The following is a 17,247-nucleotide window of genomic DNA, read 5'->3' as shown; positions in this document are numbered from 1 at the left end:
CCAGTGGAATCGCTAATTGACTCGTTCACACTCAATAGTATAGCCCATACCATTAAAGCGCCCATGTAGCTGATAGGATATACTGTAGTATAGATACCTGCCATGCAAAATAGACACTGCTTTTTTGGAGATGAGAGGCCAACTCAGGGTTACCAACACCTCGAAACTTCATACATACATAGCATTGGCCTCATAATTTGTGGACAGCTCGCATAGCAGCATCGTTTTTCTACAGAACCGACACACTTTTGACTTCAAGGACCATTGGTATTATAAAAGTCAGTATTACGCAGCTGTCGGCTGCCCAGTCACCTCCTATTCCACATGAGTAGTTTCCTTCAACAAACTGCACAAAAATAGTAACAATTCAAAATGACTGAAGTAACACGCTTTCACGATGTCTACTCCGATTTGACCCGAGTTATCTCTTCATGTGTCGATCTTTTCCATGTGGAACGATGCACTAGTAAGGCGCTTCCTGGAGCCATGGATCTATACTGTGCTGGTCACGCACCTGTATTAAACTTCTAAGCCATTTTATAGTTAAATTGCAACCTCTACATCCGGGGTCTACTTGATTAGCATTCAAAATGGCTGCACCACTAGACCCTGGATACTCGTGTACGTCATATCACTCGTCACCGCCACAATCTAGGAGTGACGTAGCATGTTTGACCTATGACCCATCTATTCGGGCACGACGTGTCAGCACTGTTGCATCATGACCAAAATCGTTTGTAGCCGACCAAATAATTGTAAAATTGAGCAATCATCTCAGGGTGAATGCAGATAAAGAATTTTATTTTTTTTTTATTTATTCGTGTAAAATACATGTACAATATTTGATATAACATGACAAGACATTGGATTATGAACAAAATAAAACGTACATGCATTACACTGGTAACCATGTAGGTCGAGACCTATTATATGGCACCAGATAATATGGGTTGTGTCGTCGGGGTGCCGGCGACATGCGCACTAAGTGGGCCGACAGTTTGCACAACGGCAGAAAGTGACGAAAGTGCACATGTCGTCGACATCCAAACGATCCAACCTGTCAAAATAATAAACATTAAGGGACGATTTAAAATGCATTTTTTTCAAATTATGTAATTGGACCGGGAGGCTGTTCCACAGCTTCGGTGTCCTCACCCAGTATGAGGCACCGAACGTCTCCGAGTGGAATCTTTATACTTAAATATAAAAACAAGTTATCAAAAGGGATTTTGAAATAATATTTTCATTGTGCTCGCGCGATCGGCATTTGTAACACGTGCTTCTTCGGTGCTATTTTGCTCGGAGTGCCCGACTAAATGACGCAATTTTCTTGCAGAGGCAATTCATTTTTTATATCAGCATTAGTTTCATATATCATCCGTGTCCATAAGTTCTATTTCGCCGTTAATTGATTGGTGATCGCATTAGGGTAAATGGTTATGTAGATTGATAATGCCGCCCTTTTCGCCGATTCAATATGTCAAGTGTCAAAACATCATTTACATCTCATTTGCATGTCAAACGTTATTCGTTTACCAATCAAATATGTTTTAGCTCAACATGATTCCAGGGGCAGTGCAAGTGACCATAGGAGTGCGCAATGACCCCAGGGTAAACGAGGTTGGTTCAATTCGCACAATCTGCATGCTCATATCTAGTTCCCAGACATAATCAGCGAGGAACGCTTTCACAGCCAAATAGATCTGTCCAAGCCTGTCAAACTATGTAATTTTCATTGTTGAATTTTTTTTTTCGGGGGGGTCTGAACATAGCTGGCACTTTTTTTTCAATGATTTTCAACGTGGCACTACTTTTTGGGATGTATGGTTCAAACCCACTGACAGGAACATACGTGCATGCGTAGTGATCTGGAAAATTCATGAATGATATTAGCCCCATAGACCATACTGAATCATTATATGATTTCTAAAAAAAATTTAAAATGTTAAACCCCCCACCCAGTGCATGATAAGGCAATTGATTTTTTTTAAACGGACTATTTTCTCTACAACCTCGACCGGACCTTTTATTACAGGTGCGTGACCTGACATCTCGGGGTAGATGTATATTTTTCCAAGGTCGCGCTTGATTACCCCGCTACTGCGCCCGATAATGGAAATGACGTTGCTTCGTAATAGCGGGGTGACGTGAACTCGGATCTCGACGTGCACTCACGTGGCGGGAAAGGTATTTCCAGCCAGGACTTGTGCGAACTAAAAATAACGAATAACGCATTTTTCTACTATCTAAGAGCTGAAACAAAATTGGAAAAACATCAAATACTTTCAGATAGTTGATGATAGCTGATGAACGAGAAGAAGAACATACATACTGCAGTAAAAAGCCGCCCATTCCCTTAAGTCCGACGTCTACCTCAAAATCATCTTCTTATAGAAATCAGGTGGAAATCACATTTTACTGCAAGTAGAGTTAGTCATGATCGTATAAAATTGATTGTTACAAACGGCAAGAACCGTATTAATTTTAACAAGAAAAATGTACTTCCTCGGCAGCAGAATGGAGAGGGTCAACGATAAGATGAAACATGAATGGTCACTGGTCACTCCGGCAAATGCACGGATCAGACACGCCATTGAGACAGGGATCTCATTTACGCATGAAAACCAACAACATACAGCAAAGGTTGAAAAATCCTTTTTTAAATAGACCCCTTTAAAATTTACTTCTGTTGAAGTTCTTCAGACTGGTCAAAACAATCGGGAAAAAACATTTTTAGTAGAATCCTCAGTGGATCGCGAGCAAATTTGGTATGGTCATTTTATATACTGTTTTGACACTTGCAAAACCACTGTACGATCCAGAGGCTGCCCTTCATTACCCAAAAGGAAATATTTTGATTTTCAAGTCATTAAAGTATATAAAATGTTCCTTAAAAAAGACGATTCTCACAATATTCCAAAAGCAATTGGCCGCGCCGGTACAATGGAGTGTCGTGGACATGGACGTGCCAGACCAGTTTTGAAGTTTCATGACTGATGAACAAAATGCCACCATTGTTGACTGATGCAATTGCATACGGACAAGATAGGACGACATCAGCACACCAATATCATTCATAAAAGTTCTCCTTATTCCAACTGTTTGATTGTGCTACTACAAGTTATTAAAATCACACGCAGTATATAGTATATAGCGTAGGAGTGATGTATTTAACATGGGATTTGTTGTCAAAACCACCCGGCCTTGGAGTAATTGACGCTGAAAGCTTGCTAATGACTTGACAGACACGCTGCCCTGGTTCATACTGCACTCCAAGACACTTGGGCTTGGTCATTATGTAGAACCAATTCCAAATACCACAGTCAACGGTGCAGTCAATCCTTGATCGGACTAATATCGCGTCGGTTTGAACTGGCATCCGTTTTGATTTACAGAATATATTGTCTGGAAAGGAAGACAGTTATAAGTAACATGAACAGCCAAAGTGCCCTTGGTTACAAATACATGTATGACAGCAGTGAGGTCACTTACTGTAAAATATGCGATAAGCGAACGGCCCACACAACTGGTCGAGAGGAAATCATTGCGTACACATGTGCAGGTCCTTTGAAATAGGCCTAGATGACGCTAATGACACGATTTATTGAGCATGTACATGTACCACAAAATCCATGTCTGATATCACTTTGAATTTAGATGATATTGAATAACCGATTTAACGCTGGCCTCCTCGTGCATTTAAGATTGTCAATCGCAAGCGTCAGCAAGAAACCAAAATGATGTGCACTGTCTTTTTTGGCATTTTGATAATGTTTTCTGATTTCGTTCATCCAATGGATAATGGCGACATCAATAATGTTGATGAAAATGTCGATGCCTTACAACCTCCTGCTCGGCGTCACCGATCGTATTCACTGGCGGAGAAAATCCGTCTGCTCGATGACTATGAAAACGAAAACATCAGGCAGCCTCATGGGATTTCATCGCCCCAGTTTGCCAGGGAGTATAACATCTCCTCCGGGACTATGCGCCGATGGGTCCGCGAAGAGGATGACCTCCGAGAGAGACATCGCGAAACTACGAGCAGGCAGGTCAACAGGCGCAGACAAAGACAAAGAGGCATTGGTGAGTGCTGTATTGTACTTTTAACAGAAAATTAACGCCATCTTCCATGTCATTTTCTTTTCAAATTTGATTTTCATGAGAACCTGGAACTTTAAATTTGAAATTGTTCTTTTCTAAAGTCCACATTTTTTTCAGCCTTATGGCCAGAGGTTGACAGGTCAGTTCGTGAATGGATGGCAACAAGGCGACAACATGGGGTACCTGTCTCGGGTGACTACATGATGATTAAAGCTGAACAGTCTTTCCGAACATGCTAGGCAGTGCTTCCCGAACAGCAGCAACAGGAATACCGGCAGCATCGGCCACAATTAACAAACTTCAGGGCGTCCAGAGGGTGGCTAACTGGTTTTCTCTCTAGGAACGGTATTAGTTTTAGGAAACAATGCAAAAATGTTACGGCTATTCCCGAAAACGCGGATGAACTTGTGGCCAATTTTCAGCAAAATGTTACCCAGACGGTTGATGAAAATGGGATTGAACTTGTGATAAACATGAATGAAACGTTTGCTCTCTTTGACATGGCGCCACAATACAATACAATACAATACAATACAATACAATACAATACAATACAATACAATACAATACAATACAATGAAAAGGGGGCAAAACAAATTGATCTTCGCACGTCCCGAGGGAATCCGAAACTAGGATGTACAGTAACTTTAGGGATTACAAGGGATGGGAGAAAGATGCCTGCGAGTGTGATACTCAGAGGACTGAGGGCTGACGGGAAAGTAATCCAGGATTTGAGGGAAAATGCACCCGACAATGTCCGAGTAACCGGGTCTGAAACGGGTTGGGCAAACTGGCAGACACTACTATCGTAGGTTAATGACACTCTTCCCCTTTTGAAGGTGATGCCTTTCCATTTTTGTTGATATGGGACATGTTCCCAGCCCATAGAAATGCCCAGGTTCAGCATCACATTGAAGATGCGCCTGGTTTTATCCAGTTGGTTCCAGGAAGATGTACTTCTTTGGTCCAGCCATTTGATAAAAATGTCATCCGTTCCTTCAAAATCAACATGCGTAAAATGTGGAAGGCCTGGAAGATCCAAAGTAATGATGAACATGGTCGTTGTGAGCCAATTACTAGGGATACGCTTTTGCGCATTATCAGCGACTCCTGGGCCCCTACAACGGAAGAGGCAATCCATACGGCCTGGCGTGCGTGCGGACTGCTTCAAGGAGATGAGCCAGTGCCAGATCATGTTGATCAAGACATTATTGATTTTGATAACATTGAAATCGAAGACAATGGTCTAGAATTTGTAGATTTGGACGAAGAATTGACTTAAACCCAGTATTAATCATCACATCCTGTTTGTCTTTCTTTTCATCCAATTCAACTCAATGAGCCCAAGTACTTTTGCACGAACGCGGTAGAAGTCTACCACCAATAACCCCTAGGCTATAACCACATGAGAACGACACTTGTCATCAGCGTCATCTAGGCCTATTTCAAAGGACCTGAACATGTTTACGCAATGATTTCCTCTCGACCAGTTTTGTGGGCCGTTCGCTTATCACATATTTTACAGTATTTGGCATATAAATGCAACGCGTTGTGGATACGCCAACCTAACCGCTATTACATTCTAACACTACTATCTCCTACAGCCACCACTGGAAAAACTGTTTCTATGGTCAGGTAGGCGTACTCTATCCCTCAACATATTCAAACCATTTGTAGATTGCATGTTAAATAAAAGTCGCTCAGCTCCCGGGCTATATAGTGACAAAAGACTGAAATGTTTGCTGATGCAATGGGGAAATAAAATGAACGCCAAAATTTAACAAAAACTAAAACTTAAAAGGTTTCACACCATATAGGCAATAATAGGCAATGATTAGCATGAGAGTTAAAACACTAACGAAGGTGGGAGTGGTGGTCTTACCACGCTTTGCGTCGCTGTAATACTTCTACATTCGCAAAACTAGAGGCGCGAAAAGTTAGGGGTCGACCGTATACATTTCAGGAATTTGTTCGCGAAGAAAAGAGTCGCATACAAAATTTCTGCAAATCTAGATTGTCAAATATAAACTTTTACATTTCAAACCTATGGCGGTGCCGGTATCCCACCCCTGCCAGAGAAATCTAGGGCAAAATATTTATATTTGCAGAACTTATAACAAAAATTAAAAGAGTCCGTTTTTTCTGACCGATCTTGTACAACCACACTTAAGGAATCTAACCTGATTAAACCTTCATACCGTATATCATCATGTGCATGTTTTAGTCAAAAATTATAAATTGGCACAATACCTATCGGAAGTCCTTCTTTTCTGCCAATGACTGGAAATCGAGATTGAAAATAATCAAAGGTCGTGTCCATTTGCTTTACAATGAAAATTGGATAGGCTGAGGTTAAGGATGTGCACAAGAGGCAAAAATACTGTAAAAATTGCAATAAGCTACCGCTGCGCGAATCCAGAAAAGGGCCAGAGGTCAAGATGGGCCGGTCAAGTCATTCGGGGAATAACATAACCCTACCTCTAATGAAATTAATGACAAGACCTACTCGTCCACTGGTTTGGATGGGGATCTGCCTGACCATGTTTAAATAAAAATCAAGCCATCTTCCAACTTCAAGTGGCAGCCACATATTGCAATTTCTAGTTCCATCATGCAAGACTTAACCACGACTAAGACTAAGTTATGCACAAGTTGTCATGTATGTGTTCATTTCAGAGTCCAAACAAGTTCTTTGAAGAAAGAGGACCGGTAAAGCAGTCAAAAAAATCCCATTGGAAAGTGTCTGGCCCTATTATATTCAGACGGATTATGCAGTATGTTCTATAGAGACCATGACCGTCGTTACCCTCAGAGATTTAAATTGCATAATAGAATCCTTGGTTACACAGACAATCTATCATCTGACATTTCAAACGTTTACAGTACCGGCGGTCGTTGGTGTGAAACAATGTATTACGGTAACACAATAAAAAGTAACCAAAATGTTATCACAGTCTGTGTTGCTATAATTTTTTTTGTAAAAAATTATTGTTGCCATACCACTTTGTGATAATATGATTTGGCACTCATATTCACCTTCTCAGAATTAATTTTCATGTTCGCACAATGTTATCATTTGATGGAGCAAGTCGGAATGCTTAGATAACATTCGGTAATGGGGTTTGACAAATAATTATTAATGCAAAATAAGATCTTCTTTATACAGAAGATGTTTGATGTTTTGATCGTGACTTCCAAAAAGAGTTTTTCTGACAAAGGGCTAAACTGAAGATGATCGAAATACTGGTGTATGCTTTCAGTCATCCAGGCCGTTTACAATAACACTATCAAGTTCAATCTATTCAATGGATTCGGATTTACTGGAGATTGTCTAAAGTTTGCCCAGGAGGGAGCTGATCACGGCGTACTCCTTTTCTTTAGACAGCAAAGTGTATGTATAGGGGATGGTTCTTTCAAGGTTACCGTTTATAGAAAACACACACACGCTGATCAGTAACTTCTGTTTGATTCGCATCACCCGCTATAACACAAGCTGAAGTTCAATCTGTTCACTGGATTCGGATTTACTGGAGATTGTCTACAGTTCACCCAGGAGGCAGCTGACAACGGTTTGCATTCCCTTTCTTTAGACAGAAAGTACAAGTGCTTGGAGATGGCTCTCTCAAGGTTAGCGTTTATTTAAAACAAACACACGGATCAGTAACTTCTGTTTGATTCGCATCACCCACTAAAATACAAACTTGGGGTGATTCGCACTACTCGTTTCGGGGCGAACGACCAAGGAGGACTTGGAAAGCAAACAGGATCCCTGCGTTCTGCCTGTTACGTTAGGTGGGCTTTTCAGAAGGCGCCCGAAGGTAAGAACGAACAACAAGAAGGCGCCATAACCAACGCGCCTGCAAGGAGAACGATAATCTATCCCCTACGTATTAAGTCTGTCGGAGAAACTCAAGAGAATTTTCTCAGCTGCAGTAACTTTCAAACCAAACAATACGCTGAGACAGGAAGTAGTGGACCATAAAGACAAACCTCCCGTATGAGCCAGCACAAACAAACAAGAACCAGTGGATACAATTTGGCTCTCTCCTCTCACCTGCAAATAACGGGACTTCCTTTTGACACCAAGGATGTGTTGATCCTCGACAAAGAGGATAAGTGGTTTCAGAGAGGAACACGGAAAGGGATCTTCGTACGACGGAATACCCTCCTCTCTATAGACAGTGTGGCTTGCATTTCAACTATTGCACACGTGGGACCGCGCCATGAAGACAATGCCGTCAGTCTTCTCACGGGAAGTTGCGAGATTGGACGTAAACAATGCAATCTCCAGTAAATCCGATTCAGTGAACAGATTGAACTAGGCAGGTTTCGCAACCCCTACGAACAACGAAGGTCTGTCGTGTCATCAAGCCATGTGTTAATTCATTTACGCGACACTCGTAAATCAACTTCTGTACCAATTTGTACGAAGAATCGGGGAAACTTTCGAAAAAAGCGTCGTCAATAAAGTACATTTACATACTTCGTTCTTCGTTTTTCGCAGCTCTTCGTAAGGGTTGCGAAACCTGCCTATTGAATGCGGTCTACGTTCTCCGAAATCAACCTGTACATGTAGTGTTCTTGTTGGAAACCGCGCTCCCATTACATCTCTTCACCAGATGTTCTTGTCCACTTTGAGTGCGACTCAATCTCATGATAACATGCGGCAACATTACTTTCGACGAAACTTGAATTATATTTCAAAGAGGTTGACTCACATTTCTGATATATTTCCATGACGGAGAGGCTGGTGAGGACCACAGGAAAGACCACAACTTCCGAGATCAATCCAAGGAATCCAGCACATCCAATTTCGACACCATTGTTTGCAGGATAACCGCTCATGTAAATTTCTCGAACTCTGACCGTTTTGCCATCAATATAAATCGAAGCTGCTTTTGACTTGTTTTTGAAACACCCAACTAAAAACTGCCAATGACCCAAACCACTTGTTATTGCCGTTGTTACATAGTGCAAACAACCGGTAACCCGTACATTGAATTTATCATTGCAAAATACAAGACGCAACGTAAAATCGTGAAACTGGATACTGACAATATAATTGTCTACTTCGAATTTAAGGAACTGGGGCCAGTTATTCTGTCTCAATTTGATGAATACGGCGACTGAGAATTCACCAGTCGCCAATATATCGACTTGGGGCACCGTCGCACATCCATTTTGACGATCAATACTAAGAACTCTGCCAAATATGAACGATTCCTTGATGGACACTTTCCCATAAAGTCTAAATGAAAGATGCAAACGATCAGGCGAAAGTGTCAGCGAGTATGGGTTTACATGTGCAAGTCTGCCAAGTAAATCTGAGACAAACCCGAAATCTTAAACGTCCCTTTAAACGCTGATCAATATTCGCCATTAGCCCTTTAGACCTCCTGCCATGCATGATTGTTTAAGCTCCCGAAACGGTTTTCTCGGGAAAACAAATAAAGATGGGATTTCTTAGTACCAGGCTAAGTACTGATGGCTTAGCTTTCCAATTCAATCTCAATTTAATTTAAGGATCTGACGCGATGATGAAATATTTTATCAATTTGGCGTTGAGAGGCGGAAGAGACGTCGTCAAAAATTGCAGAGAGAGCGGACCAGGTCCAAGATCACTATGGGGCGTACCACAGCCTGTTGGAGGAGTTGCGGCTGAGCGATAGACGCTCTTTAATACTAGAACTTCCTCCTTCCTTAAAACGTTAAGAGGTTGTGTCACATAAGGAAGGGCAGTACTCAGATACATATACTCAAGAATTCCGTGGGAGAGAACATTATAGGCACACCAACGGTGGCCAGCCCACTTGCCAATGACCAACCTCGGTATGGAGAAATATTCTGACTATCATGGTGGTGTGGCCATAAGTTCACAGCGCGACTTTAGAATGGATCAATTACATTGGATAACGTAACGTTCTTTATTGGTGTAACTTGTATTGAAGTGGGCTGGACACATGTACTAATAGTACAGGCCCGCTTACATGTATGTTTGATTCAGTGTTTGAAGCTGGTTTGACTGGCTTTACGCCGGTGAAACAGTAACAAATGCCCCCCTGGAAAAAGTGTCCGGCCCTATTGTATTCTGCAATATGGTTCTATAGAGACCCTGACCGTCAATAGCTCAGAGATTGAAGCGCATAATAGAATCCTTTGTTTCCCAGGCATTCTATTCTAGGACATTTTAAACTGCTACACCGGTATCTGGGCCTACAGCGTGTTGCAAAGAGAATGCCCCGATTCATTAAATGAGAAACATCCATCGACAACGAGGGAAAAAAAGCGTTTGCTGTAGCGAAATGTTCCTGGAGTATTTTATACCCAAATAAATGATCCAGATCCACCCCGTTGATGCTTTTCAGGATCCGGGATCTTGAAACAGAAGCCATTTGAGTACTTGGTTCGAAAGTGCTCTTATTTCGCATCCATTCTAATGACAAATTTGAGTTCCTTCCGATCTTGCCAGTTCTGTTGCCAATTTCACTCCATTTTCATATATCGCCCCACTTCATTACTAATTTACTCTAGGATAAGTCATGTTGACATTTCAAAAGGTCATAATGTGATGGGAAAGGGCAAAATGCGGAAACATCCATGTGGGCACTTTTCGCGGTCATCGAAAGTGCATGAAAGAGACAGGTGCCTTTGAAGGCCTGAACCCACTTAAGCTTTTTTTTCTTATTTCAGGCCTCGGTTTCACGCTGACCTTTGTTGTTTGCTTGGCCTCGTACAATGTCTTCGAAAAAAGTTTTTTCCGCGTTGGTGCGGAATTGCATTGGTGTGTTCAGACCTTTATATCAGTTTTTGTCTAAGCTAGCGCTCAGTCTTTATAATATGCTTGATCTGCGGTTACGTGTGTATGCGACGTTTCTGTACCTCATTCACTTTTATTCTCGGTTGTTTCTATAGCACCGCAGTAGTATATTACTATCTTGCTAAATTGTAGGTTACGTAACCATCTAGAGAACATGTTTATAATAAATGAGCGATTCATCCCAAAAAGAAGTTTTAGTGTATCACTAAATTGTATTTAGGACAAGAGTTTACCGGCACTTGTGACCATTGTTTACCGCTGGTTTTCTAAAGACCTATCATTTATTCATAATGAGTATATTGACTAATCTGTGACCACATGCTGAATCGCATATGCATGTGGACGATTCAAATCAAACTGATCGTTCATAGCCACGAATATCAATAATTTAACTTGGTTGTGGTATCAATACTTGAGTATGTTATGATGTTATAATAAGCCAACATTAACACAAAAGCAAAATGATGGGCGATCCTGATTGGTCAAATAGAGCTGGTGGTAAAGTTGTGGGTGGGTTTTTAAATGAATCGGTCAATCGCCGGTCATGTCGCTGCTGCAGAAGATCTGTTCTCTCCCGCGGGATTCTAGAGTATACGCCTTTCGGTCCTATTTTGTGTCCGACGACAAGGCCGCAGAACTAAGTGATGCGGTGGCGCTGCAAGCGCTTGGACCGGTCGTGCCAAACCACAGTGTAAACAACTGTAACACATCATGACAACACACACACACACGTCTGCTCATCGATTTATTCCGCATTATGCCGTTAAAATGCGAAGATTACACAACCTGGACTCTAATTCAGCTGAAGGACGATTTAAGGAAGCGTGGGATGAAACAAACTGGCCGTAAAAATTAGTACATTAACAATGGCAGACACCTAGACAGAATGTTGAAAGGTAAACGCGTTGTTTTGGTCGCCGCATAATGTCAATGTGTACAGTATGTACAGTCACAAATCATGAAATGCATTGCCACACACCGTGACACGGGGCTGCACTTAAACATCAAATCATGTGTCTTTGTTATTGCTGTAAAACTGGTGAACATGCCACGTAGATTGATTAGGCATGTCCAGACTGGAGTTTGTAGTCTGCACTACACCGACACTAACACCTGGCTGTATACTACAGTGTACATTGCATGCTGTGTGCTGAGGTTGCAGTGACCAGTGTTTCCTTTTTGTCTCAAAAACAATGGTATTTTGTCTTAGGCCTATCCAGTGTCCATCTGTCTTCACATTCTGTCTAGGTGTCTGCCATTGTTAATGTACTAATTATGTGCCCTCTGTGGCTCTCTCAGTCTCGGCATAGGCACCGGCTGTCCATGCAGTCAAAGCTTTAAAAGTATACGCCTTTCGGTCCTATTTTGAGTCCAATTGTGGGCTGTATGGGGATGCTCTTTTGTCAAAGTCACATGACCTCAGGTAGATCAAATGTCACCAGTCCTATTTCTGGTAGCGGACGAATTTACGCCGTTTTTGCAACATGCAACGAGGAACCGTTTCGCATTTAATTTGCAACATTTTTACAACATTTTACATGTAACAACATGTTGTAAAATGTATTTTCCTTTACACACAATGCAACTTTGCCAACAAAGTGTTGCACCCAGGAATCTCATACCTCAGGTGAGATTCCATGAATATGATTGGCTGATACACGTCACGTGACCGTGTGGTGTTTGCAATGTTGCCAGCTCTAGCCGGTCGACATTTTCCCACGTCTACCGGCGTGACGACATTCGGCATGTTTACACTCCGTGGCGGCAGTATTTATATGATATGCCAAAAGGATGTCGTTTCTCGTGGCAAAATTGACGTTCATGCGTTTCTACCAAATACACACTGACATCACGTGCTTTTCTGTCTAGTTTTGATCGCCATAATTTGATATGGTTTACTTGTGCTGTGACCAGTGTTTTCTCCGACGTCGGCATCTCTACGTAAATTCCAATGACTTTTGATACGAGATAATAAATATTACCCTACACGTCGGGTAACATGCCGAATGTCGCCCCTTCGGGATGTTGTCAGTGTACACATGCCGTTATGCCAACGTCCGTGGAAAAAAGGTTTTTGTACCCGGTGATCTGACCGGTGAAATTAGTGATTAAATTTCCTGTTATATTTTCCACGATACCATCACAATAAGCCATGGCCACCACATCCACACGGACGACAGGCCTGGAGAACTGACCTATCCGGTTCAGTTGTCTTCTGTACCTGACAGATGGATCCTCGTCGTTTAACTTCACGGAGATAATTGCTGGAAAATAGTACAGAATGTATAGTGGAATTCTTCAGACACCTAATAGAATACACGGTGGCTTAGTGGATATGTAACAAAATCAATGCAATTTATCGGGTGCACTGTATAGACAACACAATTGTTCGCCAATTTAACAATAGAACACACCTCATGCCTCATGTTATGCTGTAATTGCTCTGTCTTTAAATACTGCTCGATTCTAATGAACTTGACACCAAAATTCTTAGAAATTTGTGTTTTAAGAACAATAAAAAAAAAATAAAAAGTTTTTTTGTAAGGGATTTTTAAAGGCCGATTTCGTAATGAAAAACTTATGCAATTGCTTTCCTGCCATAATCAATGATGATTAGAAAACAAAGATTCTCACAATATGATTAAAAACATTGTGAATTTGGTGATGTTCGTGTTAATATTAATACGAGCTAGACTGTTCCGGAAAGTGCACAAGCTTCCATATATACAAACGGGTGTCACAGAACCCACACGCGTAGAAATGACCCAACCTATGCAACGTCTCAGTATAACTTCTGTAATTATTAAGGACACCCTTCTCTGGTCTAACAAAACTCCAATCATTTAAAGCGAGGTACTCCTGATAATTAGAGAAGTTTAAATTAAACAAAAAATTCTGAACAAGTGCAAGCATTCTTATTGATTAAGGTGCGACCTACTAACAGATGCATCAACGTCATGAGGCTCCATTATGTCGGCTGCAAAATTGTCAACTCGGTCATGAGTGAGTACTGTTAGAAAATCATACCGTCTGGTAAGAATCCGCCAGTGGATAACACCATCTGAAGGAGCAGTATAACAAGCAGATCTCCGACACAGACGTCCGACATTGCTCGTTGTTGTTGGAGATTGAGATGGTCGCTTCACTGACCTGCAGAAAGTCCAAGAATCCTTGACTTTTCAATAGCGTAACGCTGTAAACGTCGTAGCCAATCAGTCCATGTTAAGGTGATTATGGTCAAAATAATTAAAATAACAGCTGCAGCGCCCGTCGGACAGAGGTTGACAAGTTTTTCAAATCTCCCTTTGCTGATGATTGGAAGAATAAGTAGCAACTAAAACTAGGAAAGACAGAGAGAGAAAGCGTCGTTGATTTTCCAGTGTTTCTCGAGCTTCAAACCTGAATAAACACAGTGGAGTTGAGATACTATGTGATATGATGACACCACCTGGTCACCAAGGCCTCTTTGATTGCGGCTGGCAAATGTACCGTGTGTGTGAGATGACTTGGCAGTACGGAATAAAACAGAAACATAAGCTTTATTTCGTGACTAAAAAGTAGTCGAAATATCGATCGACCAGATAACAAATCATTCAGCCTTCTTTAATCTTTTCGCATTGTAAAAACCACTGCTTGATACTATACAATTTCACAGGCTTTGCACAGCAAGTTATCGATCTAAATTGATATATTTAGTGTTAAAACATTATTTCATCAATGCGGAATAGAGGCGAGGGCTTGTTAGGCCAGCATCTATTTGTTTGTAATACTGAAAGCGAGTTATTATATCGGCTCTGTAATAGTGTGCTCGAATTTGATTGACCCAGCTGTCGCTATCATATCAACGTATGACTAAATCCTCGTTTCAGCACTAAAATTATAATTTTCTCAAGGATAAAAATAATTACCCGCACTTCATTTCTGTGGCTGCCAGTTACCTTGACGTTTTCTCTTCTCATTAGCAGTTATTTGACATACACTATTTTTGTTTAGCACAACCATCCAGAATTCGCCAAGACTCGTGAGGGTTATTAGCAACCTACATAGTTATATGATGATGACCATGAGGATGAATACTCGCTCATATTTGAAGCAAAACGTTAGTTTAGGGTGCCTCTTCATACATCAAGGGCAACAAGTAGTGCATACCTGATAGTTGGTAGGAGCAACAACCAATCTTTCCGGATTAAATTCTTTGGCAGTAAATGTTGAAACGACCAAAAATGAAACAAGCCAAGCTCTGTTGGCTTACCACTCTAGACAAAAGCAAAACAATGTTGCTAATGGTACAGTCGAAATTCAAAACCTCAAATCCACTTGGCGACTAAACGAACCAAATAAGCGTTCCAAAAATGAAATTGAAGATTAAGTTTTATAGATTTAATTTGATTGCAAGAGTTTATACTTGCATCAAATAAAAATGCAATTATTCACATAGGCCCACTTAATTTGGCTCGTTTCAAGTTTTAAACAAGCCAAAATAAACAAGTAAATGAAACGTTCCATGGTACATCACGTAAAGCTTGAAATGAACCAAAAACTGAATGATATTGTAAGCCATAGAAATACTTAACCGAATCCTGCATGAATATTACCTATAAACTTTAATACCCAAAACGAAATATTTTCATTTTCATATCATTATTGTAAATATTCCTAAAAAAAGACGATTTTCACAATATTCCAAAATCAACTTGCTGCGCCTGTTCTGCGGCAACGTACTCTCTACTATACCACAGTAGAACATTTCACTGTTGTCGATATCGCATTAAACAGTGAACATTCTACTGTGTGTTTGCTTTTGCGCACATTCTCTGCGCAACGAAGAATACCATTGAATATTATATAAATACTGCATGTCAAGCCATAGAATAGTCAAAATTATTTGTCAGGTCAAAAATTATTTCACGAGGCTTTAAACCAAACCTTGAAGAAATCGGCCCAGCAGGTTTTGCACAGCGACCCAAACCTATGGCAAGCCAAAGCGGAATTTATTCAAGACTTTAGAATTACCATTCAAGAAGTTAAATATAAGTTCAAGAAGGAAATATATGTTCAAGACTAAAATATGTTCAACCTTGAATCAAATGTTTTCAACCTTGAATAAAATATGTTCAACCTTGAACAAAATATATTCAACCTTGAACAAAATATATTCAAGACTCACGTGACCATATTCAAGACGCACGTGACCACAAAATTGATGACGTAGTTGCTCATGTTTTGATGCTTTACGGACTTTCCCGAACCCGCGTCCGGACTTTCCCGAACCCATGGTACTTGTGTTGCGTTTCGGAGCTCGAATTGTTCGCACGAGGTTTTGACACATGGTTGTACACGTACCTAGCCGCCTACACCTGACATGTACTGTAATCCTACACATCATGACATGGATGCCGAGTGAATGTCAGAGTCGATACATGTTTCACAGACATATCAGGCAAATTATAGGTTCAAAATGCGCAATGCCTCTCACCTTTCATTCTTAAGGCCGACACCACTGTATCGGATTCTCGTTGTCTTTTGACATGTTTGAGTGTTTAGGCTCTACAGGCAATCAATCATGTCGTGAAACAGAACGCATCAGAAGTACCACAGATTCTATACGTCATCAATTTTGTGGTCACGTGCGTCTTGAATATGGTCACGTGAGTCTTGAATATATTTTGTTCAAGGTTGAATTTATTTTGTTCAAGGTTGGACATATTTTATTCAAGGTTGAACATATTTTATTCAAGGTTGAACATATTTTATTCAAGGTTGAAAACATTTGATTCAAGGTTGAACATATTTTAGTCTTGAACATATATTTCCTTCTTGAACTTATATTTAACTTCTTGAATGGTAATTCTAAAGTCTTGAATAAATTCCGCTTTGGCTTGCCATACAAACCACTGTCAAAGTGATTTTTAATCGGCGGATACGCAAATCATGTATGGAGCCAAGACGTGTACATTATGTACTGTAGACAGTGTGTGTTTACATTAGCAGACGATGTTTGTTTGAAGCGAGTCCAGGCCCAACTTGAATGCCTTGTACTTTCTGTTCGTGGATGTAACAGTCCCACCCAATGCAACCTACCTACTTTGTGGGTGTAATTCAAGACCCTGACAGTATCACTGTGCAACTTCCTGGCTTAAAACGCCGTAAATATGCTGTTTTTTATCGCCGATTTCGTCGAAATCTTAATGGCCGCCATTTGCAATATCGCGTCATCGATGACGTCAGCCGTGGAATAATGCCGTGGAATAGTCAAAATTATCGCATGGCACGTGGTCGTGAATGACGCGACGTGATTGGCTCACATACTAATGAGGTATGATAAT

The 17,247-nt window shown here is 40.9% G+C and overlaps 1 protein-coding gene across 1 annotated transcript; it reads right to left on the bottom strand.

The window, feature by feature from the left end:
• Positions 1 to 2,246: 2,246 nt before the first annotated feature.
• On the bottom strand, positions 2,247 to 14,202 carry LOC135492971 (uncharacterized). Its single transcript, XM_064779719.1, has 6 exons — positions 13,949 to 14,202; positions 13,143 to 13,185; positions 8,823 to 9,352; positions 6,355 to 6,384; positions 3,267 to 3,405; positions 2,247 to 2,253 (listed from the first exon to the last, which is right to left on the bottom strand). Exons 1-6 carry the CDS (start codon positions 14,028 to 14,030, stop codon positions 2,247 to 2,249), a joined length of 831 nt encoding a protein of 276 aa, XP_064635789.1. The 5' UTR covers positions 14,031 to 14,202.
• Positions 14,203 to 17,247: the final 3,045 nt, after the last annotated feature.

Source organism: Lineus longissimus, chromosome 8 (assembly GCF_910592395.1).
Source record: "Lineus longissimus chromosome 8, tnLinLong1.2, whole genome shotgun sequence".
In the NCBI taxonomy this organism is placed as follows: domain Eukaryota; kingdom Metazoa; phylum Nemertea; class Pilidiophora; order Heteronemertea; family Lineidae; genus Lineus; species Lineus longissimus.
Note: the sequence above shows the minus strand (reverse complement) of the source record. Positions and strands in the feature narration are given on the sequence as shown.

Bases quoted from the DNA above. Each gene is read 5' to 3' on its own strand.
- LOC135492971 (XM_064779719.1), bottom strand. From the start codon at position 14,030: ATGTCGGACGTCTGTGTCGGAGATCTGCTTGTTATACTGCTCCTTCAG. The intron at 9,353-13,142 runs GTACAGAAGACA...TCTTTCATTTAG, and splicing joins GACGAGGATCCATCTGTCAG to ACTTTATGGGAAAGTGTCCA. The intron at 6,385-8,822 runs GTGAGTCAACCT...CTCGATTTCCAG, and splicing joins CATGGAAATATATCAGAAAT to TCATTGGCAGAAAAGAAGGA.